The sequence below is a fragment of the Oreochromis niloticus genome, linkage group LG11 (assembly GCF_001858045.2).
Source record: "Oreochromis niloticus isolate F11D_XX linkage group LG11, O_niloticus_UMD_NMBU, whole genome shotgun sequence".
Lineage (NCBI taxonomy): Eukaryota > Metazoa > Chordata > Actinopteri > Cichliformes > Cichlidae > Oreochromis > Oreochromis niloticus.
In genome coordinates this window covers 19,378,933-19,406,744 of record NC_031976.2, presented here as the reverse complement: position 1 = coordinate 19,406,744, position 27,812 = coordinate 19,378,933, and the positions used below count along the sequence as shown (strand labels likewise).

General features: G+C 41.8%; 2 protein-coding genes across 3 annotated transcripts; one reads left to right on the top strand and one right to left on the bottom strand.

Annotated features, from left to right (window-relative positions):
• The first annotated feature begins 1,635 nt into the window (after positions 1-1,635).
• Positions 1,636-14,342, top strand: nacad (NAC alpha domain containing). 2 transcript variants are annotated; one of them, XM_005472761.4, is made up of 10 exons: positions 1,639-2,159; positions 5,020-5,306; positions 5,427-10,953; positions 11,097-11,330; positions 11,928-12,019; positions 12,922-12,990; positions 13,112-13,258; positions 13,340-13,474; positions 13,581-13,703; positions 14,198-14,342. In XM_005472761.4, the coding sequence occupies exons 1-10, from the start codon at positions 2,075-2,077 to the stop codon at positions 14,210-14,212; spliced, it is 6,714 nt and encodes a 2,237-aa protein (XP_005472818.1). In that variant the 5' UTR covers positions 1,639-2,074; the 3' UTR covers positions 14,213-14,342. The 2 variants fall into 2 exon arrangements, with proteins under 2 accessions (XP_025766944.1, XP_005472818.1); XM_025911159.1 differs by lacking the exons at positions 11,928-12,019; positions 12,922-12,990; positions 13,112-13,258; ... (1 more) ...; positions 13,581-13,703; positions 14,198-14,342 and adding an exon at positions 11,450-11,902 and having other exon boundaries at positions 1,636-2,159.
• A 564-nt stretch (positions 14,343-14,906) lies between these two features.
• Positions 14,907-21,214, bottom strand: glipr2l (GLI pathogenesis-related 2, like). Its single transcript, XM_003450882.5, is given in 6 exon segments — positions 14,907-17,135; positions 17,777-17,798; positions 17,800-17,855; positions 18,299-18,402; positions 20,120-20,228; positions 20,815-21,214. Coding segments are annotated over 6 exon segments (471 nt in total). The 5' UTR covers positions 20,828-21,214; the 3' UTR covers positions 14,907-16,968.
• Between the last annotated feature and the right edge of the window lie 6,598 nt (positions 21,215-27,812).

Genomic DNA, 27,812 nt, shown 5'->3' with positions numbered 1-27,812 from the left:
CCTAAAATAGCACCACTTATCTTCTTTCCGGTCCTGCTGTTTATAAGGAGCAGCCAATCAAATAAAAAAGTTGGCCTAAAGGCAGGGCAAAGGGAGGTAAAATGACCATGGAGCAGGGAATGGGTATAATCACTACCATTTAAGTGAGAAAAACTTCTCATCTGATCTAATTATAGCAGCTTTAGTCACAATGAAAATCTTAACTCTGCTACTGTGGTTTTGATTGATAAGTTTCTTTGTTCTACTGTTACTTTGTTTCTTGTTGCAATTTGAGGCCGTTATTATCAATTATAGCTTCACTGAAACAGTATTGCCACTCTGTTTCTGGCCTGCTGTTATTTTATTTCCCCCCTTTAGATGAGAAATATTTGGCATATCATTTAGATATACAAAAGAATTAGCCAATCAACCATATCAACAACAGACTTTGGTCTATCAGGTATCTTAGAACTAGATTACTTGAGTATTATGAAGTACACTGCTCAAAAGAGTGTGATACTTGATCATCACAGTATAACACAAAGTCACCTAAACTTAAGCAATATCAGTCCATTCAGAATGGAGGCATAAACCACTGTAAGCCAGGTGAACAAGACAACCCTCCTGAAGATTGATGGTTTTGCAGGTGGTGGCTACGGGTCATTGCTATCTCCTTATCCCCTCTGACTGATTTTACTCCAGTTTTGCTTGTTGCAAGTGTCCACTGCATGTAGTATGATATTGTACCTGGAGCCCATTCAGGTGGCAGCTAAACCAACTCCTTGAGGAGAGCACATCACAAGAAGGTTTTCTGTATTTCTCAGCAGAGTCTGAAGAGTGTGGGAGAGATACCAGGAGAATGGCTGTTACAGGAGCACTCCTAGAGCCCTACAAAATGACCCCAACAGAATAATAATGTGCATGTTCCTCATTTAACTATCAGAGTGAGCCTCTATAAGCATAGCATGATGTCCCCAAATCCTTTGCTCAAAGATTAACACCATAGAGACTGACTGGGATTTGTCAAAGAACACCAGAACTTGTACCCAGAGGCACAATCTTTTTCTTAAGCATATGAGGTACTTGCATGTGCCGTGTCCATGTGGAAGTTTGGGCTTAGAAAGCACAGGGTCGAGCTGCAAACGAGAGGGCTATCTTTTTTGTTGTTGTTGTTTTTTGTATTTGAATTTTCTTCTATTACCCACTTAGTCTTTGTAAGGCACTTTGAACTGGCTTTTTAAATGATGCTGTTTTAATGAGAGTTGAAGATGGAGGGCAGAAGCAGATGTTTTAGTGGCCCTTGGGGCAAATATCTCCTTCTTGATTCCTGTGGGATCAAATCAGAGCAAGAGGCAAAGGGTGTAATCAGCAGTATACTTTCAGGATTCATTTCTGCACATTAGATTCTCTGTGTTCCAGGTTTCTCTTTCCACCGTCTGTTTTGTTTTCCATTTGATTTATCCATTTCACTCTTGTTTTTGCAGTACCGGTTCTTTCCTTTAAGGTTGGGGGCAGCACTGAGAGATCAGCAGAAATGTGCTGACATCATCTCCAAAGATCCAGTCATAGCATGGATGGGAGTGAAGGGAAGGGTGGGGGACCAGGGAGGAGAGGAGGGAGAGAGATACAGGGAGGATGGAAGAAGCGAGGAAGAGGAGGAGGGAGGAAAGCAGGAACTGGGCATCAAGAGAGAATACTGCAGCTCCCTCTCAGATTCTACACACACACACACACCACACACACACACGGATGAACTGGATCATGAGGCTCTAAAGCACACGCCCACAACAGCAGCATCACTGTGCTGCACCACAGAGAGAGACCAGCCTATACTCCAATCTCTGACTCTCCCTCTTTCAGTCTCTGTTTGCCTCATTCTCTTTCACACACAAACACACACACACACACATACACACACACACACATAGAGGCAGACACGTGCTGCAGGGAAGATCTGAGTGTTGGGTCGCTGAGCATTCATATCCCCCTCCCCTTCTCCTTCTTTCTCACTCTCACTCTCTCTCCTCGTTCACCTTGTCTGTTCTGGCTGTATGGTTTATCGTTGCGTCAGAGCCAAAGACAGCCAGCGAGAAGCATGCCGGGGGAGAGCACCCACAGATCCGTGCCCAGCGACAAGCATCCAGGGCAGGAACCTGAGGAAACAGGGCTCCCTGGACCAGGTAGGACCACTGGGCTTGAACACTGGGAAAGGAGAGGGTTTCCATTGATATTAATTAAGACAGAGACCAGGGCGTAATCGAGAAGAAAGGCTCAAGACTGTGTTGAGCAAGTAGTATTTAACAGATAGGATAGGAAGGATGGAAGAATTAGCAGGAAGGAAAGCAAAGGTAAAGGATTATTTGACAAGTACTAACTGCTCAAAAGTACCTGGGAGATCTCACTTTAGACCTGGGTGATTTCTGTGTGTCTGTTGACATGTGCAGGCTGAGTAAGCTGTGATTCAGCTGCATGTTTGCTTCCTCAGTAAACTGCATGTTGCCTCTCCTTCCTCCTTGCAGCTATTAGCAGCCTCCCAAGAGATTCCACCCTTTGATATCAACTATTACCTCGTCTCTTTTTACTCCTCATTACAGAATCCAAATTAGCAATCTGTTCCTTTCAGCTACCAGAGTTTTGTATGTACCCACTGATTTCCGAAGCCATTGTGTAACTGCCCCCCCCCAGCATCCAGCCTCAGTCCTCATCGGATTCCCAGTGCTCTTACCCCCACCCTAAATCTGGCCTCCTTACCCCCTATCACTCCTCCCACTGCCCCATGCCACATCCGCATCCCCATCTCTACATCAGTTTTATGCAAGCTGTAAGTGCAGAGCAGTGTGGTGTAGCTCCTCCCTACCCCCAGCTTCAACAGGAACATGACACAGCAGCATGGCCGAGCACAGTTTAGCACAAAAACACAACCTCACAGGTACAAGAGCTTTCATTATTTTTGTTGTTTATTGTTTACTATATAAGATCATTAAATATGTAATTGATAACAAGAAGGGGTTATAGAGAAAGTTTGTCCTTTAAGTTTATAATCATTATATTATGTTATATAATATTATATATTATATTATTATATATTATAATTATAAATGACTTTGATCTTATTAGAGTATAGGTGAAAGGATAGATAGATAGATAGATAGATAGATAGATAGATAGATAGATAGATAGATAGATAGATAGATAGATAGATAGATAGATAGATAGATAGATCTGTTCTATAGATAGATAGAACAGAGACTCGCTCTTGGGGGTGGCAAATCCAGCGCTGCATCCACTGTGACGCAGCTTTAGTCTGCTCAACTGCGGCCTGTTCTTCATACAGCAAGCTAGGTGCTCAGTTTAACTGCATTCCCTGAGACCAGGCTTCAAGGCCGGGCAGTCATATTATGTCACTGACTTATTTAGCAGCCTAGCAGTTTTTATGTACTTCCTATGATTGTCACTAAAGCACGATAGAGCATTTCTAGATGTGTTTAGGGTATATATTGCTTGATTTTCTTGAACTCAGATATGGTGTTGAAAACCAGTTCTATATTAGCCTTTGTCACTGTAGCATAGTGAGGTTTTGTTGAGCTCCTGCAGGAGGAGACAATCAGAATCACCCTGTTTATGTTCTGTTGAGACTAGGCTGTGCTGTAGCAGAGGAGTTGTCTTTTGTGCATTATGTATTGTGCATCTCTCTGACCTAACAACAGCTTTTAGTCTATGTGGCGTGACTCAGCACATACACAAACACACCTTGATCTTAATATTGGAGCAGTGATCGGGAAGAGCTTCTAAGTGCTGATGCTTGCATCTGCCGCCTCCCCAGGGAGGGCAGGACAGCAGCGAGGGAGGAGAAGCAAAGAGCATGTGCTTAGTTACTACTACGCCCTGCTAGATACATCTGCGCACAAAGCCAAACCAAAGCGAGGATCAGATAGGAAAAGGCTAAGGGGTAATATAAGGGAGCGATAGAAAGAATGAGCTACATAACAGTGAGTGAATGTGATATCTATGCTCCGAGGAGAACAAAACACGTGCATGTGTCAGTGAGGGTGTGTGTATATGTGGCTGGCACTGAGCTGAGCCACTTGTGTGTTGTAATGACCAATCAGCATGTGAATTGAGGTCACCCTACAAATGGCCCAGTTAAATGAGGGTTCTGTTCTCGGTGTGTGGATGACAAAGAGCTTAGAGCATATGTTCTGAGGGATATTTTGAAAAAGTAAAATTTTGCATTGTAGTAATCAAAGAACATCGAAGAACTGATTTAAGATGACAACTTGAATTTTAATTTTTTTATCGTCTTGCTTTTGACTTTCTTACTCATACCCAAGACTTCCTCTACTCCCTGTTGATTCATGTCCTTCATTCAGCCTGACATTTCATCTCAGTGATTTCTCCATTCCAAATGACAGGTGAGGACACAAGATGATAGCAAGGTCTAGAAGGACAAGAGGACAGAGAACGCTGTAATAGAATAACAGCTCATTTTGCCTCTGGCTAATTGTGCAGTTGTGGAGGTTTACTTGGAAAGAAAGACTTGAGAGGAGAAAGAGACTTGCAGAGGTTAAGATTGTTGTGTATGTGAAGAAACATCGTTTCTGACTTCCATCTATAGAGACCAAGCTTTTGGAGGACTGGTGCACGCATTACAAAAATAAAAAAATAAAAAAATAAATTAAAACAGTCTTGTTTTCAGTCCCAGTACTCTTTTTCTACTTAAAGCCATTTGCTGTGTCAGAATAACAGCTGAGGGGTATTTGTTTACTGACTGGCATTTTGGTGTAATTTTCTTTTGCTCTTTCTGAACTAATGTGTGGGCTAAGAAAAGTGAAGCTCAAACACTGAAATCTAAAGTCTAATATTATACAATAAAAGAGGCATGACTTTCCACATCACGTCTAGTGCCATGGTACTAAGGTGATTTAGTCAGCTTGCTTTATATGATATCTTTGTTAAATGTAAGAGTTCAAATGTATTAATATTTGGCTTTTTTTTTTTTTTAACTAATGAAGTTATTTTATTTTCATTTCTCTTTTTCAGACATGACCAGACACCCATCTACTGACTCCACACCAAGTGACAGTGGTTCATCCCCAAGTGACAGTGGTTCTAGTCCCTCTCCTAGTACTCCACAAAAGCTGCTCCCAGCATGCACTTCTCCATTTGGACCACGACTATTTCATGTGTCCCCTAGCTCTTCTGGTACTCCAAGACCTCAACCTGAAGGCTCCGATCATCGCAACAACAGCACACCCAGACTGTCTGGAAAATTAGGTGGCCATGGACCATGTGGCCGCCATGTCCCTGTTAAGATGGAGCGAATCAAGGTGCGTGTGTTGTGTGTGTGTGTGTGCGTGTATGTGTGTTTGATCATGTTGTAGCTTCATAGCACTTAGGATACCATTATGAACATTTGTAATTGTGTATGTACAATGTTTTATTCCCAGGTCCTAACTGGTTCTGAGGTGGAGAGTGACTACCAGGAGCCACAAACTATTGATACAAGGGTGGTGATGGGTGAAGAAACACTGCTGAAAACAACAGAGATCAAGAAAGGGAATCCCTTTACTGCCCCAAGTGATCAGGCTGCACCTTTACCAGATATTCAAAGCTTTTCAGATCCTCAGGCACAGGCAAAAGAGACTCAGTTGGAAACAAGAAAAGAGGAAAATCAACCCCCAAAACAGGAGGCTCAGCAAAAAGACCGTGCAGACCCCTCAGCGACTCTCCCTATCCCTTTTCACAACCCCCTGCTCCCTCCCTCTACCTCCCCAGGGTCACTCACGACAGATGACAGCTTGACGGAGAAAAAAGAAGAGTGTCAAAGCCTCTCTCAAGATGAAGTGCCTTCCCACTCTTTTTCTGAGCCTGCCTGTCCAGTTGCTTTGTCCTTTTCTGAGCCAGTCTGTGCTGTTGACCCACTACGAGTGGGTGTCCCCTCATCTCTTGACCCTGACCTTTACTACACTGCCCCTTCTACCCCAATTAAAATGGCATCTCGCTCTTCACACCTGAAACATCATTCATATCCTGGCTCCCCTGTCTCTCCACTGTCTCCTGGTTCTCCCTCTGACAGTGAGGACCTCTGTTCCCCGCTCACTTCTCCTTCTGGCTCTTACATCACAGCAGAGGGAGGCAGCTGGACCTCCTCTTACACATCCTCCACCTCCCCCTCCACATCTCCAAATCCACTCCTCACAGAAGAAACACAGGAGGCTCCTGCTTGTTTTGTGGGGTCTTTGTCTGAAATTGGAGATGAAGTTGGGGAGGAAAAGGGAAGAACAGGTCCAGAACGCGAGGAAGAAAGGGCAGGGCACTTCTGTCTGTACCATGAGGGGGATTTTGTTATGAATTCCCCAATAGGTATAACAGACACAGTCATCGTTGAGGAGGAAGAAACTTTAAAAGGGGACGAGCTCAGTGTTTCTAGAGAAAGTTGTCGCCCCTGCTGGGTAACTGAGGACACATCCCCTCTGAGGAGCAGTAGCAGTAGTGACTCCCAGGAGGATGGAGGAGGTTATGAAAGTTCACTCTGCCCTCTAGATGAGGACAGTATAGAAAGAGCTGAGTCGTCAAGACCTATCCAGTCGGGACTGAGACTGCAACTCGAGGCATGCGTATCAGAGGAACATTATGGACAGATGGATGTCCACCAAGAGCCTCCTTCAACCGCCTTGACTCCTGACACAGAGAACATGACCATGGCCTCATCAAGCCTTAGCCCTGACTCGCCTGTCCTCTCCCTGGATGCCTTCTTTCCTGGAGCGTTTGATAGGCTTGGTCCCAGTTCCTTCATACTATCCCAGGCAGCCTGTGCTGATGATATACCAGAGGAGGAGAGGATGATCCCTGCCTCCCTCATCTCCTTTCCCCTTCACACCAGCCTTATCTTTAAGGCCGATTCAATGGAAATCACCCTCTTCCCCACTGAAGAAGAGAATGAAATAGAAGTTAATGACAGAAATGAAGAAAAGGACGTTGATGCCTATGCAGCGGGAGAAGAGGAGGCAGATGTAGAAGATGATGATGAAGATGAAGAGGATGACGATTATGATTATGATGATGATTTTGATGGTAATGCTAATGGTGCTGTCAGCTGTGATGAATATGAGGAAACTAATAAAGATGATGGCAGTGATGACCGTAAAGAGTCAGGCGAGGAAGCTAAGGTGGAAGTGAAAGTGGTAGAAGAGGACGAAGAGGAGGAGGAAGAAGAAGAAGAAGATGAGGACGATGATGAATGTCATAGCAGAGCAGTGGAGGATCCCACAGATGAGGATAGCTCAGCATCCTTCCTTCATTCGCTTTCAGAAACTTCTCTTAATGAGGGGTTGGATGAGTCTTTTTGTTTCCAAGACGATACAGAGGAGTCATCAGATTCTGCCTCCTACAACGGGGAGGAAGACGAACGTCTGTACAGCACTGAGAGGCATGCACAATCATTAGAACCAACATCAGCAGATGGACCTGATCCAGGTCAAGTACAATCAGAACCTGAACGGGCAACTATCACTGACACAGTACAAAATGAACCTTTGCTCTCACAGCAGAGCGTGGATGAACTAGTGGATCGCTGCAAAACCACCTGTCTGTCTGAAGCCACTGCCCACCCTAAAGGAAACAATGTAGATCCCAGTCCTGTGGATGCATGTAAAACCCCTGAGACCCAATCAGACCCTGAACTAGAATCTACCAGCGAAACAGGTCAGGCAAAACATTTACCTGTACAAGCGAGCACAGACAAACCACTGGGTCACCAGAAACTATCCTGTCCTGCAGAAGCGAATTCTTCTCTGTCAGACTCCTCCGACGACCCGAATAAGAGTGCGAATGAGAGTGAGATGACTTATCTTGATCTTTTCTCCGATCCTCTTGAGGGGCCTAAACCCAGTCCCTTTTTTAACCCTTCCTCCACTCCTGATACCAGCCGTGTGTCACCTTCTTTTGCAACAGAGTCCCACATGTCCCACATTCCTCCCTCTGCTACTTCTGTGCAGGAAACAACAGACCAGAACATTTCAGTTTTTCCAGAAGGAGATCACCAGGGCAAAGATGTTGATTTCAAATTGCCCAGTAATAGTGGCACAGTGGAAAAAGAACCAGAAAGAGACTCTTTGAAATTGCACAGTGATAACTCAGTAACTGAGCCCATAAATGGGCCAGAAAGAGATTCTTTCAAATTGCTCATCAAGCCTCGCCATTATCACTCTGAAAGCCAAAGGACTGTGGGAGCAAGTAGACGTGTGTTGTCAAAGTCTTTCTGCAGTAAATATGATGTGCCTGTAGGGGCAGAGGCCATGTGCAGATCCAGTATTCACAGTGAGTCTGATATTGACCTTGACCAGAAGAATGGGAATGTTTCAGCAGAGTCTGTGAGTGTGGAGTGTAGAGTCAGTGATTCTGGTCCTTCTCTGAACAATGTCATTGCTACTAATGACTTGAATAAAGGTGTTCCTCTTCTATCTTGTCCTAAAGACCCTAGTCCCAATCCCAGTAATATCCCTGTTTCCGCCTCTCCAGAAGTCATCTCAGAACTAGCTGACAATCTGGCCCTAACACCTGAACACGGCCCTGGTGACTCTTCCCAGGAGAACCTGAGGGAAAACACCCTTAGTACTGATGAGGGAGTACTGGGAGCTGTTGGTTCCCCACACTCACCTTTTGCCATCTCTCCGAAAAGGGAAAATTCAGAAACGGACACAAGCAGAGAGATGGGTTCTGTAGCTGGGGCATGGTGTGACACCAGGGTGGGAATGGGGTTCAGTCTTGGATTAGGAGCAGAGGCTGAGTTTGGTGTCTGGGGAGCAGGGGAATCTCTATCATTGTCTCTGGGGAAGAGGTATGAGTTAGAGGCGGAAAGTCTGCTCATGTGTGATGCAGAAGGCCAAAGCAAGCAGACGGCCATGGTTTCTAACATGAGCAGTGAAGAGTGCAAAAATTATGACAATGTTCTCGGGTCTATGCTAGATGAAGATGATAACAACAGTTTGCATGGAGAGAAGCGCCAAACAGATAGCGAAGAACTGGTTGGAGAGGGAGTTTCTGAGTCCAACTTGGCACGCTGTAAGTCCACTGAGGAGATTTCAGTAGAAGGAGGGGGAGAAGATGGGAACGCCAGCTTCCTGGAGGATGATGTCAGTAATCTAAATCCACACAATGACGGCGATAACACAGAAACACAAATACAAAACACTTGGAAGAATTGTAACAATAACAGTGAGTCTGCCTTTGGCTCTGCGCATGGGAGTCTCAATGCTCTGTCAGAGGAAGTCAGACACCAGAGTGTGAGTGTCAGTGTTAGAGACTCTGTCTCTAATATTCCACTTGAGGAGATGCCACCTCAGGTTTCGGATATGATTCCTGATGAAGGCAGGAAATCAACAGATAGTTTGATAAACCAGACACCAGAAACAACACCGACACCATTCCCCGAGAAAGGTGGCTCCAGCATCTCAGTGCCATTAACTGAAACTCACTCAGATGCAGCTGCAACAAACAAACAATTTGATTTAAAAAATGAAACCAACTTAAGAAGTCATACAGGCCCAGAGTGTCACACAGTCACTCCAGAGAGTGACACATCATTTTCTTTGGTACAGGGATCCTTTGGATCGTTCACTCCTAAATGCAAATCCGATGATTCCAGACCAAGTAAAGCTTGTCAAGAAAAGGTCAATACTGGTTCTTTGTCAGAAACAGAGATAATAGAGTCTCAGACAGAAAGCCAAAGAAAATGTGATGGCAGTCCCCTCGTGGACAAAGATGTCGATGAACCAAAGACTAAAGATGCCTTTAGAGAACAACAGCATGTTGTTTATAACTCAGGGGAAGACAATGAAGAAGACAAAGTGGAAGAGAAAGCAAAAGAGAGAGGTGCAAAAAAAGATAAGAAGAAGAAACAGGAAAGAAAATCCCGTTCTGCACAAAACGACTCAGAGCACTTTCCCTGTGACAGCCCCGAGGAGGGACATTGCACGGATACATCATTTGATGCAAAGAAAGGAAGGAGAGGAAGGCAGAACAAACAGAGGGCACCTCTGACAGACAGTCAAGGTGCCTCTAGCCCCGAATCTGTTGTTGATCCAGAGAAACCTGCTGTTCCTTTAAATAACACACCAGAGGTACGGTCAAAGGGGAATGCAGAAACATCCAAATCTAAGACAGGACATAATGCAAGCAACAAGTTTTCATCACTGGATTGTCAACAGAAGACGCCTGGGACAGACAAGGTTGAATCTAGTTCACAGCTCCAGGTAGAAAACAATCCAAGTCCTGATGTCAAAGGTCCTAGTCATGCAGTCTGCAGCTCTACCATACACACAACAGACAACCTAAATATTGTTGTGGCGATGAACCAAGACTTAGAGCAGGAAGTTCTTGATAATAGACCGCTACCTGATAATCAGAGAGGAGTTACAGTGGACATTAATGATAACAACATAGATATTACCCACAATACCATACCATACTCTCTGAATCCACTTTGCTACTCAGCATCTCCTGTTTCCTCTTCCTCTTCCTCCTGCTCTCTACCTTGTGCCTCAACAGACCCGGAGCATGATCTTTCCACACCAGTGCAGGAATCCCAACCTGACCTCTCAGCCCAACAACGACAAGAACCTTCACTGTTCACGTGCCGCACCACCCCTGTCCATTTGTCAACCTCTCCTACAACACAGAACACCCCTGATTCCCAGTTCCTTCCTACCACTAACCTCCAAGAGATCACTGATGTCCTCAGTACATCAACAGTCTCTTCACCCTCATTCTCCACTGCCGTGCCATTAAGTCTGTCTCAGTCTACCCAGGAGTCATCTTTACCCGAGGTGGGGAATCTAGATGCAGGTTGTATTCCAGACTCTAGTTCCCATCCCCAGTCTCAGTCATACTCCCAGTCTCATGCTAATGCCAGCGTACAGTCTCACAAACAAGTCAGTCAAGGTCACACATGGAGCACACAAGACAGGTGCAAAGGTGAGTAAAGTCATGATTACCTCAAACCAAACATTCCCTCTCTAACCCAAACACTTGAGTTAGCGAGTTTGTCAAAGAAAAGGTGAACACGTCCTAAAACTGTTATCATAAAAGCTGTGATAAATCATTGTGTGCTCTGTAAGGTCCTAGTTTGGCTGAGGAAGAGACAGACAGTGAGGGCGATGGAGGTAAAAAATCCCAGCCCAAAGGAGTTCAAGGAAGCAGAAATGGATCACTACAGAAAGACTCTGGTCCAGCCAATCAAAGGGAAATCCAGCCCTTCGCTACCCACCAACTTACAGACAGGCAGCCCAGCTGTCCTATGAAACACAGCCACAACATTTCTGAAGAGATTGACGTATCATTCCAGAGCAATTGTAAGTGGTTTCTTACCTCCCCCGGGGCATTGAAATCCCCCAAAATTTCTTTAGCTATGTGTTATACAACCCACCCTTCTCTCTTTCTCTTTCTCTTTCTCTTTTATTCTCTCTTTTAGGTTATGCAACATGATAACGCTTTCTCCATCTTACATTTATAAGTTTACTGACAGAGAGGATATTTTAAACTGTTCCAAAGTTTGCAACCTAAATTATGGATGCAGTGTTATTACCCAGCAAGGAAAGTGCACTTATCAATGTGTGCATTTTCATGTTTGTTCAGGCTGGAGTTGAGCACACTGCTACGTTGTGTTACATACTATTGTGAAGCCACATTGCAAAAGACGTGAACATCACATAGTGATTTATATTATATTTTTAATCAACATAAGCTAATTAAAGTCTCTGGTACTGATTAGATATCAGATATACATTATTCATGTAGATAATTGGTACATAATTAGTCTATCTATCATTAAAATAGGCTAATTATGTACTAATTAGGTAGCTCATTAGATAGATAGATAAATTATTTTTACTCTGCTTTTCCTATGGACTTATTTTATATATATGTGCTTTGAATATGTTTTTGTGAAGGTTCAGTGCTGGCTTCATGTAATGAGTCTGAGAGTGAGGGTTCAGTTCCTGAGCTGGAAGAACTGGAGCCACTGAGACCATCAGAGCCACAGGTGAGTTTGTCTGTGGGATTTTAAAGGTGACCATCTTTTCCTCTACTAAAAAAAATACACAAATTAAAAATGTTTTTAAATAGATTATTTAATTTTTTTAATTAAATGTATATACAATAACATCTGCTAGAGAAGTTACAGACTTAAGGTATATTTCAGCAGTATTATAGAGAGAAGTCCCTTTGAGTACGCTTTTGGCCATAGTGTGGAGAGAAAAGAATTCCCTGGCAGAACCAGACGTAGGGAGGAACAGCTGTCCATTTACCAAGAACATCCTGCAGTTTGGGATGACACTCAAGTTACACTGATAAAAAGAACTTATTTTTTCAAGATCCTGATGCTTTCAGAGCCAGCAGAATTATGCGCTCATGCTCGGAGACCCTGAAAAAAAAACACCCCAATTGTAACTGTTTGTATAACTACTTTACATTGAACTCCTAAGCTCATAAATAAGAAATTGACATGTTAATGCCAGAGATTTCTTTCTTTGCTGGTTGTGAAAAACCTCAAATTAGGGTTAACATGACCCCATCTGAAAGGATTTTATGTATATATATATATGTATGTTTTTTTGTTTTTTTTACACAACCTACTTCTGGCCAAGCATGTTGTTTAACATGTTGTTCAACTAGCCTTGCATTTTAAGCTAATAAACTCTAATATTCATCAGATGTTGGCCTTTTTGCTATTTAGCCAGTAGCAGTGACAGCCCTGATTTCCAGCTATTCTTTAAGGCAAATTTTAATCAAAATGTTGCTGCTATTGCTAAAAGCAAACAAAAAAACTAAACAAAACAGAAGCATCATGAGTTATATTTTGGTATATTAGCATAAGCATATTAGCAAAATTTGCATATTGAAAGCATCATGGATTCTTTCATAAACTTCACTGTTTTTTTCTAGTCTATCTCCTCTGCAGATGAAGGGTTAAACAGACCAAAGCAGAGCCGCAGTGAAAAGAAGGCCCGCAAGGTCGGACTACTATATGCTACTACGTATACTTATAAAGTGGTCAAATATAATATTACAAGTGATACGATTTTTTTTCTTTCATTTCAATCCCTAATTCTCGTTTTCTCTATTGTGCATTTAGGCCATGTCTAAGCTGGGTTTGAAGCCAGTCCACGGTGTGACCAGAATCACTATTAGGAAGTCCAAGAGCATCTTGTTTGTCATCAGCAGACCAGATGTATTCAAAAGCCCCGTATCAGACATTTATATTGTGTTCGGAGAGGCAAAGGTGAGTACTCTTTGTCTGTTTGGTTACTCAAGTTTCAGCTTTCAGGTTTACCTTACTTATTCGGTCCTTTTCTCTCCTCAGATTGAGGACCTATCTCAGCAGGCTCACAAAGCAGCCGCAGAGAAATTCAAGGTGCCTGTGACCTCTTCTCCCTTAGCCCCACCTGTCCCACCCAGCCTCACCATCAAGGAGGAGAGTGAAGAGGAAGAAGAAGAGGTATTTTCTGAACTATTGTTTCTGAATACCTTTTTCAACAACCGTTAAAACGTATGTTCTGAAATCTCTCTTTATCCTTGCTTCTTTCTTTCTTTCTATACATCAGGTGGATGAGGGAGGCCTTGAGCAGAGAGACATTGAGCTGGTGATGGCTCAGGCCAATGTGTCACGAGCCAAAGCCGTCCGTGCGCTGAAACACAACAAGAATGACATTGTGAATGCTATCATGGTGAGAAAAGATGAGGCTGAAGGCGGGAAAGAGAGGGGAAGACAGAGAGTGTGGAGGGAGGGCAGATGGTGAATAAAATAATGAGTCATAGCCAGTGAGCAGGGAGGGGGTGAGATGAAAGAGCAGAGGACAAATGACAAGTAGAATTTCTCCCCAGTAACTGAATAACCTCCACTGTTCTGTAGGTCATCGGTATAGTCTCATGGCCACTAGATGGCAGCAAGTGCTCTGATAAGAACTGGAGCTGTTCAAGTGACGCAGATGTTTTGTTTCTTGATGCAGGATAAAATACTATTAAGATCACTGAGAAATGAAGCCCATATAATGATTATCCCTTTTTATTATATACATATATAGAGATATGTTCCACAGTGGCACATGTTTTTCATTGGGTAGAAGTGAAGATAGTATTTTTGTTGTTATAATTTATCTTGAATTCAGTTTTCCATCTTTTCTCCTTCTCATCTTCACTTTTCTCCCCTGCATTTTCACAGGAGCTGACCATGTGAGCGGTGAGGACGATTCAACTCCTGACTCCTTTATTCCAGCCTATAAAGCCTAAACACCTGACTCTTCTATATCGCTGCTACTATATGTTGCATCCCCAATATCTGCTAAATAAAGTCTGTTCCAAAGTGGGCTCTGACTGGACCCTGAAACTGATCTTACTGAAAAGATTAGTCTTTCACATTCATTAAACCAAACATGCTATATTGATCCTTTAGCCCAACTTTCACTTCAGGAGAAGTAAAAAAAAATCAGACAGTTTTGCATCTGTATACCACCACAGGGGATTTTAAATCAAACAATTTTAAATCCCATGTTTGAAAAGCTCAAAAATAATTAGAACAATCGAGTGGAAAACAGTTTCATAGCCAGTTGAGGCTCGGTCTCTTGTAATTTCATTACAAATGAAGCAGAAATGAAGCAGTGTTTTATAGCATTTTACTGTAATTTAAAAATATAAAGTTAAACGATATCAGTGCAAGTCAGGAAGGTCGTCAGTCGGCTGAAAAACCAAATCCACCAAGTGACTAAATCAACAATTTGTTAGATTATTAAAAAGAAAGAATGCAGTGACCAGCTAAGCAACAACAAAGGGTCTGACAGATCACAGATGACAAGTAAAGTGAATGATCGCAGAATTATTTCCATGGTTAAGAAAAACCACTTCACAGCATTTAACTAAGGCAAGAACTATATTGAGAAGGTAGGCTTTATTGTCTACAATCAAGAGATGCCGTCACAAATACAGAAAATAGAAATACAGACATTTTACAACAAGGTGCAAAAGACCAGTTACAGCCAAGAACAAGAAATCCAAATTAGACTTTTCCAGAAAACAGATAAAAGATTATTCACTAGCTGGGCCCATGTCCTCAGTTTAGGTTGGGCAGCAGTTTTTAGTAGATAGAGGCGAATGGCTTAATCAAGAATTGAGCTACGGTTTGGGGAAGGCCTCGAAGGGGAGTGGCGGCAGCTCCTGGGCCTGGCAGATCCCCATCTGCCAGGCCCAGGAGAGGGGGTGTGTGTCATATATAGATAGGACCCAGAAGGGGCGTGTTTGGAGGCGTGGTCCCGCTCCTGAAATTCAGATAATTTATCTCCAATATATAGTACCAGAGTGGTGGAGGAAATAAGTATGAAGAAGGAAAGAAACAGCTCATGATCCAAAGCATACCACATCATCTGTCAAACATGGTTATGATGCCAGTGGAACTAGGTTAATACTGTTTATTGATGATGTGACTGCTGATAGAAGCAGCAGGATGAACTGTGCAGTGTACAGGGCTGTACTCTGACTGACCCAGACAAAGCAATTAGGTAAGAAGCCAAAGCAAACAGCAAAGGCAGCCCAAGAAGCAAACAAATGGGATGTTCTGTAAAAAGTCAGTTGCCTAATCTCAGTTCAGTAGAGCAGCTTTTCAGTTATTGAAGATAAAACTTAATGCAGAAAGACCCACAAAGAAGCAGCGACTGAAGGTGGTTGCACTAAAGGCTCAGAAGAACAGAGCATTTATTGACTTTAATTTGGTCTAGATATCAGCCAGTCATTGAGTGCAAACAATACTTATCCAAATATTAAAAACCATGTTAATGTTAATTAATTTGAGCCTATGAAAATGAGTGAGGTGGGTGTATAAAAATGTCAGTAATTCCAAAATAGTTAATGCAGTTTTTTTTTTTCTGAAATCCCTTGAATTACATCTGAAAGTCTGCACGCATACATTTTTATGATCAGCTGATTTCCAATCCGCTGTGGTCATGTACAAAGACAAAACTGCCTAACTGTGTGAGATAAATGAAGACTGTATAAAATATGCTTGGCACAGTATATTGTATATCGATGACCTTTATTAAATTGGCCACAGGTTGTATCTTAAACAAACATTACAAGTAATTGTTTTAATGTTTTGGAAGGCAATCTTAAGTGTATGTGACCTAAAATGAAAATTCACCCTCACATCTTACATATAACAATGTCCCATAAAAGAAAAAAACAATCCCAGAGAGATGCCAAATGATTTTTTTTTATTGTACAAAAGTGGTTAAAATACAAGGCATAGATATGGAATTGCTGGGTCTGTTTTGACAAGTAGAGGCAAGAACACAGTGACTGATCACTGGTTAAAACTTAAATACAACTACAAAAAATAAGGGAAAATAATACTATGTATATGTGTCACTGACACTAAAGTGCAGTGTTCTGTTGCATGACATTTTCAGTACAAATATCTACTTGCTAGTGTGAGTGATCTACCTACATTTGACATTTACTGGGTGCTTTGTTAAAAAAAAAGCCTGCACACTGATCCAGATGAATCACCAAATTACAAGCAATGACTGTTAATGAGTATTGCCTGTTCCTTTGACTGAATTAACTCCCACACGTACACAAAAGCAGATGTGAAGGACAGTATGTCTGTTTCAGTCTGTGATCGTATTAAAAGGAAAATGATGCCATAGGTAAAAAACTATAAAACAAGATTAAACAGTCGGCATGGTCAGTGGAAATGTACTGTTAGCAAACATCAAACAGTGGTAAATCTTTCATTATGAACACACACAGATCCTTCCAAAATATAAACATAGGACTTAAAGTCTGAGTGCTTTGTATCATCAAAATTCATCCAAAATTGTAGTACAGCAAGAAGTGGTTATCACCTCAGTGTTCTGCACAGCAGTTCAAGCAGGCAACTTCTCTTCTGGAAAACTGAATAAATGCCTTTTCTGGCCCGAGTCAGGCCAAGAGATCAATATCTCTTTAAGAGCTGCTTTTGGCTGGGAGGACATTATTCTCAAAGTGTCCCTGGTTGGTGATGTTCCCTGCTGGGGAGTATCTGGCCACCACAAAGGAAGAACCATCTGATGCAATGGCCTTACCGACACCCAGCTGTTTAGTGCTCTTCCACACCATTGCTGTGAAATGGCCTAGGCGACATATAAAAGGAGAAATGATGAATAGAAAGAAATTACAAAGCCAAAATCTGGACCACGTAACAGAGAGACAGACGTGCTTTTACTGTAGTGAACAGTTGAGGCTGAGTGCACACGCTCTTCAGTTTATCCAAATATTTGCAGAAACAGGAATTTTAATTCCTCTCTCATTCATCGCTTCGATTCCTCTCCTCTTGCCTTGACCGCTTTAGTCCTTTCTTAAGGGAACTTTGCATGACTCAGTGTGAATCACTGCGATGACCTACTAGTGATCTGCTTCATGTGTGATTAAGTTACACCAGCTCATGCACACTGGTGTCTAAGGCTATGGGAAACCATCTGGAGGAATTAAGGCACAGTGGATGTGGCATGCAGGGTTAGAAGTGATGCATAGGGTTGTAATTTCCCCTCAGTTTCCCCTTGGCTGGTCACAGTCAAGCAGTCGCACGTTGTCTGAGGTGTGACATCAGCACAAGAATAACAACAACCTTCTCCATGCCTGAATAAATGTGACACTGAGAGGGAGAAACTGACATCGAGTAAACAAAAAACGACAAAGAAACAGAGAAAGCAACGAATTGAAAAAAAAAGAAGATGAAAAAACACAGCTAGAGATAGATGTGCATGAATCTCACCGGTGCCAGAGGAGAAACCGGGGACGGTTGAAGTTGTACTGTTTCACTTCATCATACCAGCGGTCTGCCACATCCTTACCTGCACATGCAAACAACTGGCTTGAACTCAAAGGAAAATCAAATTAGCCTTGTGTCACACAGTAAGCAGAAAGCACCCTACAAATCCTCCTTAAGCTCCTGCTTACAGTGCTGCACTTTTTGTCACGCTGTGCCTCACTGTGTGTGTATCTTGTGAAATACACCGGCCTGTGCTGACATATTTCTGCACTGAGTCATAGTATCTGAAGTGGAAGGGAAATGGATCCCAGCTGTTAACTTGCAGGGTTTGGCAGACACCACAAAGGATCAAATTTAGGCTTCACAGGCTAAAATAATGCATCTGTGGAAGAATGTGTCTTATTAGATTTTCCTGTCACATTCTTACAGAAACCTACATGTACAGGACATCTGAATTACTGTAAAGTTTAGACAAACTCAAAGTGTCATGCAAGTAATTTTTAGTGTATATGTGCAGAAAATAACCTGTCTGGTCATACGAGGCCCAAGCCAGGTTTTCGCCACAGCTCCCTCTACTGGACTCCACACTGTGTTTTAGGATCCGTGTGCTGGCCAGACTTTCAGCATAACTGTAAAGAGAGACAAAGGAAATTGTACATTGCACTGCTTGAATAGAGTTAAATCCCATTTATACTTTGAGTGATGCATTCACAATTTAAAAAGTCCAACTCTTCATCAGTAGACTGAAGAGCTTGGGAAAAAAAAAGGTAACTGGACTTCTTTAAGTTGTTAAAGAAATTTTGCTTGTCATTTCAGGCTTCTTCAGTTCTAAAAACAAACAGTGAACAGTCTCAGATATTTTGGAGGTGGTTGTTGACAAGGCAAGGTGTGAGCGGGGGTTGAAGCACCTGGTAAGGGATCTCAAGACAGGACTATGAAGCATCTACAATGCAGTCTCTTCCCAGGTGCTTCAACCCCCCACTCAAAATACCCGCAATGCTCCACCTTATGTTTTAAGAACTGAAGGAGCATGTTAGATGAGAGGTCTTGAGATGTCTTCAGTCCAGTTGCTTTCTTTTTAAAAAGCTCTTAGGACTACCTGGATGAATGAGAACTTATACAGATATATTTTATCAGTAGCAATTTCAAGAGCTTTCACGTTTTTAAAGCTTGCTGCAATATCGTGTTCTCCACTTTTACAAGAAACAGAACAACAACCTTCAACCTGTGGCACAGAAACAGAAACCATTCCCTCTGTAAACAGTTTGGGTTAGCCCAACCCTTGGATCATTTCAAGGGGTCACAATAAGTTTTTACACCATAATTTAACGTTGTTAAGTCATAAAGTTCACTCACTACAACCATAAAGGAGTAACTGCTGGCCTATGAATTCTGTAGTGATATCATTCAGGAGCAGTGTCCAGGATATTCTAATTTATAATCTATTCCAAGGTAGTTTCTACAGTTTTCACGTGTTAGCATAGCTGTTCATATAGGTCTGCAGCGGCCTGAGCGACCCACACAATGTGGTGTGGATTCAGAATGTATGTTAAATTCTTCCTTGTCGAGGTCACTTTGGATGAAAAGAAAAACATAATTTGTCAAAGCAGTGAGATCTATTACCCATTTTGGCTGAACTGTGCTCTAAACTTAGTTTATTTATTTTTTTCATACACAAATCATGTCCAAGACACACAGCGTCTAAGAGCTGTGTGACCAGTCAGTTTACACAAAGAGTGAGACAGACCCACCATTCATCGAATTCCAGTGAACTGAGTTTCCATGCAAGCATCAGATTATCTCCAAATTCCAATACTGACCGCCATAGATATTACAGTTAAGTTCATACATGTCTTTTAAAATAATACTGTCATTTTAATTTGTGCTTCAAATGTTTCTGTCAGGGATCACACAACTGAAGATGTTTTTAAGCTCCATGTTATTGTGGCTTTGCACCATCTCACATGCTCAAGAAAATGGAGAGAGACTTTTATGACTAGCTGCCTCAGTCCTTCCTGACAGCGGTGGACAAGCTGACATACTCGAGAGATTTAACTCTCTTGTGGAGCTTCTGTAAGAGTCTAGTGGAAATTAAGCTTTATTCAAACTTCATTTGAATAAAATGCTAATGCAGCTGCAATTAGTGACAACAAATTGTCAACAAAACCTGTAATCACAATGAAAACAAACCAAACACCCAAGATATCATTTTTATAATTTGTGGTTATTGCATCTGACAGGCTACGCTGGAACTGTCACTGTTATCCGGAGCAGTTTGACAGTGACTAGTATGTGCAGTCCTTGCTAATTAGGTTTCTAATTTGATCTGTGTGTGCATTAACCCACCGGGCAGCCTCTTTGCTCAACTTGCTGCTCAACTTTAGCGGAGGAGCCTGGTGCTTCATCCTGTAGTCATTGTGGCACCGCAGCACCTCCTCAGCAAACTGCTTTGAGGCTGGGAGACAAACAGGACAGACAGGAAGATTTAGTCAACCCATGACAGCATCTGACAAAACAGACGTAATGATGCAACATGAAGACTCGGGGAAGGCTGCAGAATACAAACTCAAGCTGAAACCTAGCAGCCTGAGTGACCTCAGATAGCGAGTACCAACTTGGTGACAGATGATGAAGTACAAAACGTCATGTGGATCAACCCCCTCCCCCATACCACCACCACCACTACTGGTGCCTATCACTCATGGGGCTTTTCATAAGTCTCGCAGTCTCTTGAGCACTCACACAATAGGCACATTGAAACAGTCCCACAGAAACAACAAGGCTGAGAGAAAGCATGCCGCACCACTATTAATCTTACCTTACAATTCAGTGCCATCAAAGAGGACAGTAAATTAATAACGGAAAAGGACATCGGACAGAAATTAGATTTAGACTTCTGTATGTGGTCTGTTCTAATTTTAAAAGCGCATTGTCCACAAATGCAGACAGTAAACAAGCATGCTGGCTCTTGTTCAGCTACATGGGGACAAAGTTCAGCCAACAATAAACATCAGAACCTTCAGGGTGTGATATCTGCTTACCTGATTTTCCCATGTTGCTGACACAGGAAGCCTTCAAGTAAGATCAGTAACAAGCTTAGAGCAAACTAGAAGCAGCCTCTCCTCTGTCCTGTTTTCAGACGCCACTCTCTCACTGTTACTTGCTCTTTCTCTTTCTTAAGTGCAGTGTAATGCTGGCACTCTGACAGTGCTTCTAATGCATTTAATTCTCGATTTCTCCTCTCATTCTACCGTGAACTCACATAAACTATGCAATCTTCCGCTTTAGCTCTATCAGGATGTAACAATTATTGCTCAACTGTTCCTTTTTTTTCAATTGTCCCTCTTTGGCCACAAACCATACTATCTGCATGCCCTACTTCTCCCTTTCTGGCCTAGAGAGGCACACACCCAAGCAGGGGAGCCCCTGCAGTCACTGGTGACATCATCTCTGTGAGACACATGCCCATATATGGCTCTGAACTCCTTATATTCAGGAGAACGTTGCCCCTGGTAGCCCTGTGCTTCTTTTCTCACAATCTACATGTTCATGATGAAGAATTAATCTAAATAGTGTGCACTAAGGACAATAAATGTCTTTCACTTTCACTCCTGGGAGCGCTTTTAGTCCTTTTAATACCCCCAGGATCAATATATTCCATTGTTATTTCCAGTGCACCCAAATGAAAATGAGTGATTCCTTAATTCCCTCCCTGGATTGAAATTAGTAACTGACAAATTTCCCCTTGAAACAAAGTGATTCAATATTCATCATGCTACAGAAAAGCTGCAGAGCTTCTGCTACGTTACCCACCTCACTTTATCTATGTCTTCTACTAAAGATATTTGTCATTTCAAAATAAATAATAAAAGCAGGGCTGGCTTGCAGCAAAACCTCACATAGAATTACCTCATATTTTATCACACATCTGTCTGACTCTGCTTTAGAAATTGTGTCTGGAGTATTTTCTTCATGTTACAGCTTGTATAAAGAGTACTTTAGAAAACAAAACACTCTTACAGCTCTCTTACTGCCATCAATAGGACTTCATAGTGTCAGCACCAAAGTGCTCTGATGAAACTGCTTAATGTTTAAAAGCAGATGATGCAGAGTCTTTACTGGCTAATTTCCCAGTAGTGAGTGTAAGTTCAGCCACAGTTTGCTGGGCTTGAATAAATCAAGGCCAATGAGGACACACAGCACGGAATATGAATGCACGTAGGATCAAGATCTTTAAACGTCTTGCAAATATGCAGATATTTTAAAGACTGATGGATGCACGCCATAAAATCTTGACAGTCTACTTATAATGACATAAATACAAAACTAATCATGTCTTCAGCTGTATTTTGCATTTGGCAGTAATGCTGACATGCTCAACAACTGAACAGAATAAACAGCTGTATATTTTGTGAGCCTATTGCTGTGCCTGCTAGTGTTATCGTGTAGTTTAGAGGACCGCTGTGAAACCACTCAGACTTAAAAGGATTTATATTTGGCTTCGTAGGGCAGCGGTTTACACACTTGCCTAACAAGTGAAAGATCCCTGTTTTGATCCCAGATGAATACACAAATCCCTTTGGGGTTGTGTCAGGAAGGACATCTGGTGTAAAAATCTGCTAAATCAAATATGTTGAACTACCTGCTGAGGCGACCCCTTGTGAATAAGGGGGTAGATGAAAGTAGCTCTATACTGAGGCTATGCTCTCTGCACCGGTTTGTAATTTTTGCTGTTCTGGCAACTGATGCAGCAGTTCATGCCATGAATACAATACAAGGTAATCCCAAAGACAACTTCGTAAATGAGTCAGCTGAATGTTAATTTGCAGTATAGGCTTCAGGTGTTAGTCTCTAATGAGATGCAATAAAACTAAATGATTCAGCATTTAAAAATGTGAAATTTGGAAAAGTGGGGAAAATGGGTCCTTGTTTTGTCATGTTCTCTGGGCCAAAAATTCAAGAACATGTCCAGAAATGGTGGTTAAATAGGTGTGACACATATCTAAAGTTAGTTATATATCCTACTGAGGCAATCATCCACTCATCTTTAATAAATGAAAATAAGAGTTTACTGACAAACTCTGTGATGCTTTGAATTGTAATTATTTCATTTGCCACAAGGTGGGACTGTTAGCAAAGGTACTCAGTGTGACCATTAGTCACACTAAGTGCAACTAATGGCATCTTGGTTTCATAATACGAGTGGACATGATGGGATTCAAGTGAAAAGTCAAGCCACTTGATTTCTCATTAGCTGGATAGTGCTATCTTAACAAATAGATTTCCTCCCTGCTACCATCTGCAGAGTGATGGGACTGGACAGCTGGAAGAAGACATTTACATAGTGCTCTCGACACGCCAGAACTTTACAGTAATATATCTTAATTCGTACTAATTGAGATAGTTGTTGAGTGTGTAATATCAAAGAGTATACGCAGTGCGAATGTGTGTTTGTGTGCATGTGGTAGCAGAGATAGCACAATTTATAAGGGGAGCCCCTTTTAGAGGGACAGTACAGACATTGATCCATGCAGATATTAGATCATTTATCTCTGCACACTGTCTTTATCTGCTGTAGTTATTGCTTGGCTCCCCTCCCTGTCAGCTGTGACATCGTTCCTTAACTTCTCTCCCCATCCCTATCTCTTTCTCCAGGTCTCATATCCCGGACCACCACACCGTCAACCTGTAATTTTCATATTTTTTTTTCACTTGAAGCCGCCGATGAAAATCTTCCCGCAGGTCTTGTCCGAAAGAGAAGAGAAAACCAAATTCATTCTTGAACAGAACAGGTTTTCCACTCCTGTCATGACTGCAGTGGATGTGGATTTATGACAACAGAAATGTGAAATAACTCATACTGTGGCTGTAAGTGCACTTAGTTTCATATAATTCCTCTTTAGCGGTCCCAGGAGGAAGGTGAGGACTTTTTAATAACTCCTTCCATTCACCTCCATCCTCATTAAGGGGTCTAGTTGAGTGAAAATGGAGACATCTACTGAGGGGGTGTTGAGAGGATTGATCTAGGCTGAGAAAAAAAAAGAAAGTGAGGGGGCTGCACTTTTTTTTTCCAGGCAGTTGTTGGATTCTCTCTCTCCAGAGCTCTGCTCCAGAATTTGACACATGAAGAAGTCTTTTATGGTGTCATTAGTGCAACTGTTCCATGGAGGACAAATGATTCTGTGGGTTAAGAGGAGTTAATCACCTGCCAGTCAAACCTCATCAAGCCGCCTCTACGGATGAGGCGCTATACAAATCTCATCATATTTATGGAGCCTCAATTAAGCCGATACAGGCAAGGAGACACATGCATAAAGGAGAGAGTGACAGGGGTAGGAGAGGGAAGGCTTGGAGAGTGGGAAAGAAAGAAAACGAGATAGAGGGAGACAGTAAGAGCTGGACGACGCTTGTCTGACACTAAGCAGCAGAAATGTAATGTCTTAAAAGGCCATCGCAGTCAATAAAGTTCCTAATGTGCTTAAAGCAATTACTGTGTCCGGAGAGGAACAGAGTGCATGCAGGATATTAACCTCAGTAACCCACTCTATCTGGACCATAATTAAATTATCCTCACATCCTCATTCTCATACAGACACACATGCACGCACTCAAACCACACACTTCAGCAAGCATGCATTCATTTATGCATGTTCACAGGAAGTGTGTGCTGAACTGTGTGTCAGCTGATACCTTGAACTGTGAAAAGAGGAGAAAGTAACTGGCTGATTATGATGTGGATCTATGGGAGCAGCGCTAACAAGTATTATTTGACCTTGGCATTGATTGATGTGTCATGTTTTGATTAAAACAAGGAGACTGCCAGTCTCTCAGAAAACTGCAGGCTCTCACGCATCAATTGTCAGTCGACGGGTCGGTGATGTCTCCGACAGTATATAATAATCTTCAGTAATTACTTATTTCAAGGGCCCTTTAGTTCCATTTAAAAGTGATGTGTGTAATAATTGACAGGTTCCAGCAAAGGTATTTATAATTTAGTATTAAGTCTAAGGGGGTCATGACTAATTGATACCAAGGAAGAAAGTGAATTCAATCAACTTTTTCCCACTCGTCCATCTGTTTGTACATAATTTCAATTTCCTTCTAGCTCTTAGTGTTTAAAGAGGCTTTCTAATTCTTTTTAGCATTTGGATCTGCTGCCCGTTCCTTCTGCTCTGCTTCTTTTCACCCGGCATTATGTATATTCAAATTTAAATAGTTATGCCCAAGTAATATAGCTAATAAGCTTCTCGGGCTGATTTAATGCCATTTAATAGTTGTCATACAAAATGATATTTGCAGAGCCAGGGAGAATTCTTGACACTACAGACCCTAATTATTGCCTCTGAAAATAACAACCCAGCCTTAAGCATTCTGCATGGGCTCCCGAAGGCGCTTTTCTCAGCATCTGGGACAGCTTTTGTGGCTGGGCTTGGCGGCATGCTAATTTTGTATTTCTAGATGGTGCCTCTTTGGTTTATTTTGGGCTGTGCTTGTATCATTAAGTACTTTTTCATGACCTTGCTTTGGGAATGCTAAGGTGTTTCTTCAGGTTAGCGTTAAATAAAGTTCCCTTAAACGCCACAATTAGGTTTGCACGTATTTGCACAGCGACACAATTGTTGTAATTTTGCCTCAGTACAGCACCGCAGTGCATAATTTCAGCTTTAATTCAAGGGGTAAACAAAAGCATCACCTCAGCTGTTTAGGAGTTACAATCATTTTCATACATATCCCCTCATTTTCACAGGCTCAAAGTTAATTAGACAATTGACTGACAAGCAGTTTCTCTATTTTATGACAAATTAAACAGATAAGAAAAATGCATGTTAAACTTCCATTTGGTAGCTGGTCACTGGAACTCTTAATATGAAGGCCTGGACTGTGGTGTAACCTGCCCTTGCACTATGGTGGCTGTGACAGGCTCTAGACGCCCCATCCCTGATAAGGATAAGTCAAAGAGACTGGATATATGGATGAACCTATCAGAGAGCTAGCAAAAAACTTGAAGTGGCCAAATTGAAAATCCGGTACATTTCTAAAAAGAATGAATGCACTGACCAGGTCAGCAACACCAAAAAAACCTTAAGGTCCACAGAATATGACTAAAGTGGATGATCGTGAAATTCTTTCCTTGGTGAAGAAGAAAATCCTCTAGCCTCTAAATGTCTAGCCAACTCAAGAACACTCTGGGGGAGGCAGGTGTATTATTGTCAAAGTCTGGGGGAGGCAGGTGTATTATTGTCAAAGTCTGGGGGAGGTAGGTGTATCATTGTCAAAGTCTGGGGGAGGTGGGTGTATCATTGTCAAAGTCTGGGGGAGGTGGGTGTATCATTGTCAAAGTTTAGCGCTTGTCAAGAGATTTCTTGCTGAATGAAATACAGAGAGTTTACAACAAGGGTGTCAAAAACGAGGCCCCGGGGCCCGACAAAGACTCCGATCTAGCCCACTGGACAGTTTTGGAAAATTTGTTGACTTTGAACTATATTTGGATCATTTTAACAGCTTTTCCTACTGATAAAGTCCTCCCCTATTAGCAATTAGACACTAAAATAAACAAGCAATGGACAAACAGTGAAATTAAAAATTTTTCATTGTTTCTCTAAAAATATCTTCTTCTTCTTTTTTTTTTTTTACAATGGGCCCACAATTTAAAATAATAATAAAAATTAATGATAATGTCTGTGATTTAAAATTAACAGCCTGCTTTATAGTTAAAGGACAGTCTTTTTTTGTAATTTTTCACATTTATGTCTTATTTTTTGCATTTTAAGCCCCAAGAGTGACACTGACAGATTTCTTTATTACAACAGCATTTTTTTTAATCACACTGAAAAAAAATCGAGATTTGCTGTTGAAATTGTGTGCTTTGTTTTTCTTCTTCTTATATTAAATATCACAGACATCAAATGTGTAATTACACTTCCTCACACTAGTAGAAAGCAAAGTTTCACTGGAATGACTCACTTACCATCAAAGAGGGCTGTATGTGCCCCCTGATGTGAAACGAGTTTGACATCTCTGGTTTACAACAAGATGCAAACCACTGGTTACATTTAAGAACAAGAAGGAAAGATTGTCAGTGTTACGCATGGGCATGTATGGCTGCCAGTGGAACCGGGTCACTAGTTTTTACTGATAATGTGAGTGGAGATGGAAGTAGCAGGATCTGAAGTGTACAGGGCTATGCTCTCTTCTCAGATTCAGCCAAATGCTGAAAAACTGACAAGTGGATAATGACCCAAAGCATACTACAAGATAAAAGCAACCTAAGAGTTTATCAAACCAAAGAACTGGCATATTTTTAATGACAAAGTCAGTCACCATATGTCAACCCAACAGAGAATGCTTTTCAGTTATGAAGGACAAAACAAAAGGATGAGACAGCCACAAACAAATAACACCTTAAGGCGGCTGCAGTAAAAGCCTACCAAATCATTTCAGCTAAGGGGACATGGCATTTAGTGATGTCCACTGGCTCTCAGCTAGGCAGGTATCGATGGCAAAGGATTTTCATCATTTATCTTTATATTTAAAATTTGGTCCTGTGTATAAAAATGTATGTAATTCCCAAACAGTTAATACCAAACTTTTGTTAAAACTGCTTGAAGTAAAGCTGAAAATTTGCACTTTAATTACATGTTGATCATTGTAGTGGACAGAGGTGGAAAACTACTAGCACAATTACTGGATTGTCCAAATACTTACAGACTTAATTGCATGCTTGTGAATATAGAGATAGATGGATCTGAGGGACATTTATTATGCTGAATGGGTCTCCAAAGCTGTAGTGAGAGGGAAAAAAGGTGTTAGTCCATCAGCAGACTGTCAACCACACACACACACACACACATAGGAAAACATAGAAAGAAAGAGAGCGAGGGAGAGAGACATGAATAATATTCAGCCATCAACTCTTGAACGATAGGAAGGATATTTTTTTGCCAGTGGTCACCTCCAGTCTGTTGCATCCACCAGTAGGCATGCATATCCAAGAAGTGCCTATGCATATGGATATGCAGGCCTTTTCATATGAGCAACA

What these genes read in the sequence shown, in the direction of transcription:
- nacad (XM_005472761.4), top strand. Translation starts at nt 2,075, where the DNA reads ATGCCGGGGGAGAGCACCCACAGATCCGTGCCCAGCGACAAGCATCCA. An exon ending in TTAAGATGGAGCGAATCAAG is followed by an intron (nt 5,307 to 5,426) that starts GTGCGTGTGTTG and finishes TTTTATTCCCAG; the next exon opens with GTCCTAACTGGTTCTGAGGT. An exon ending in CACACAAGACAGGTGCAAAG is followed by an intron (nt 10,954 to 11,096) that starts GTGAGTAAAGTC and finishes GTGCTCTGTAAG; the next exon opens with GTCCTAGTTTGGCTGAGGAA.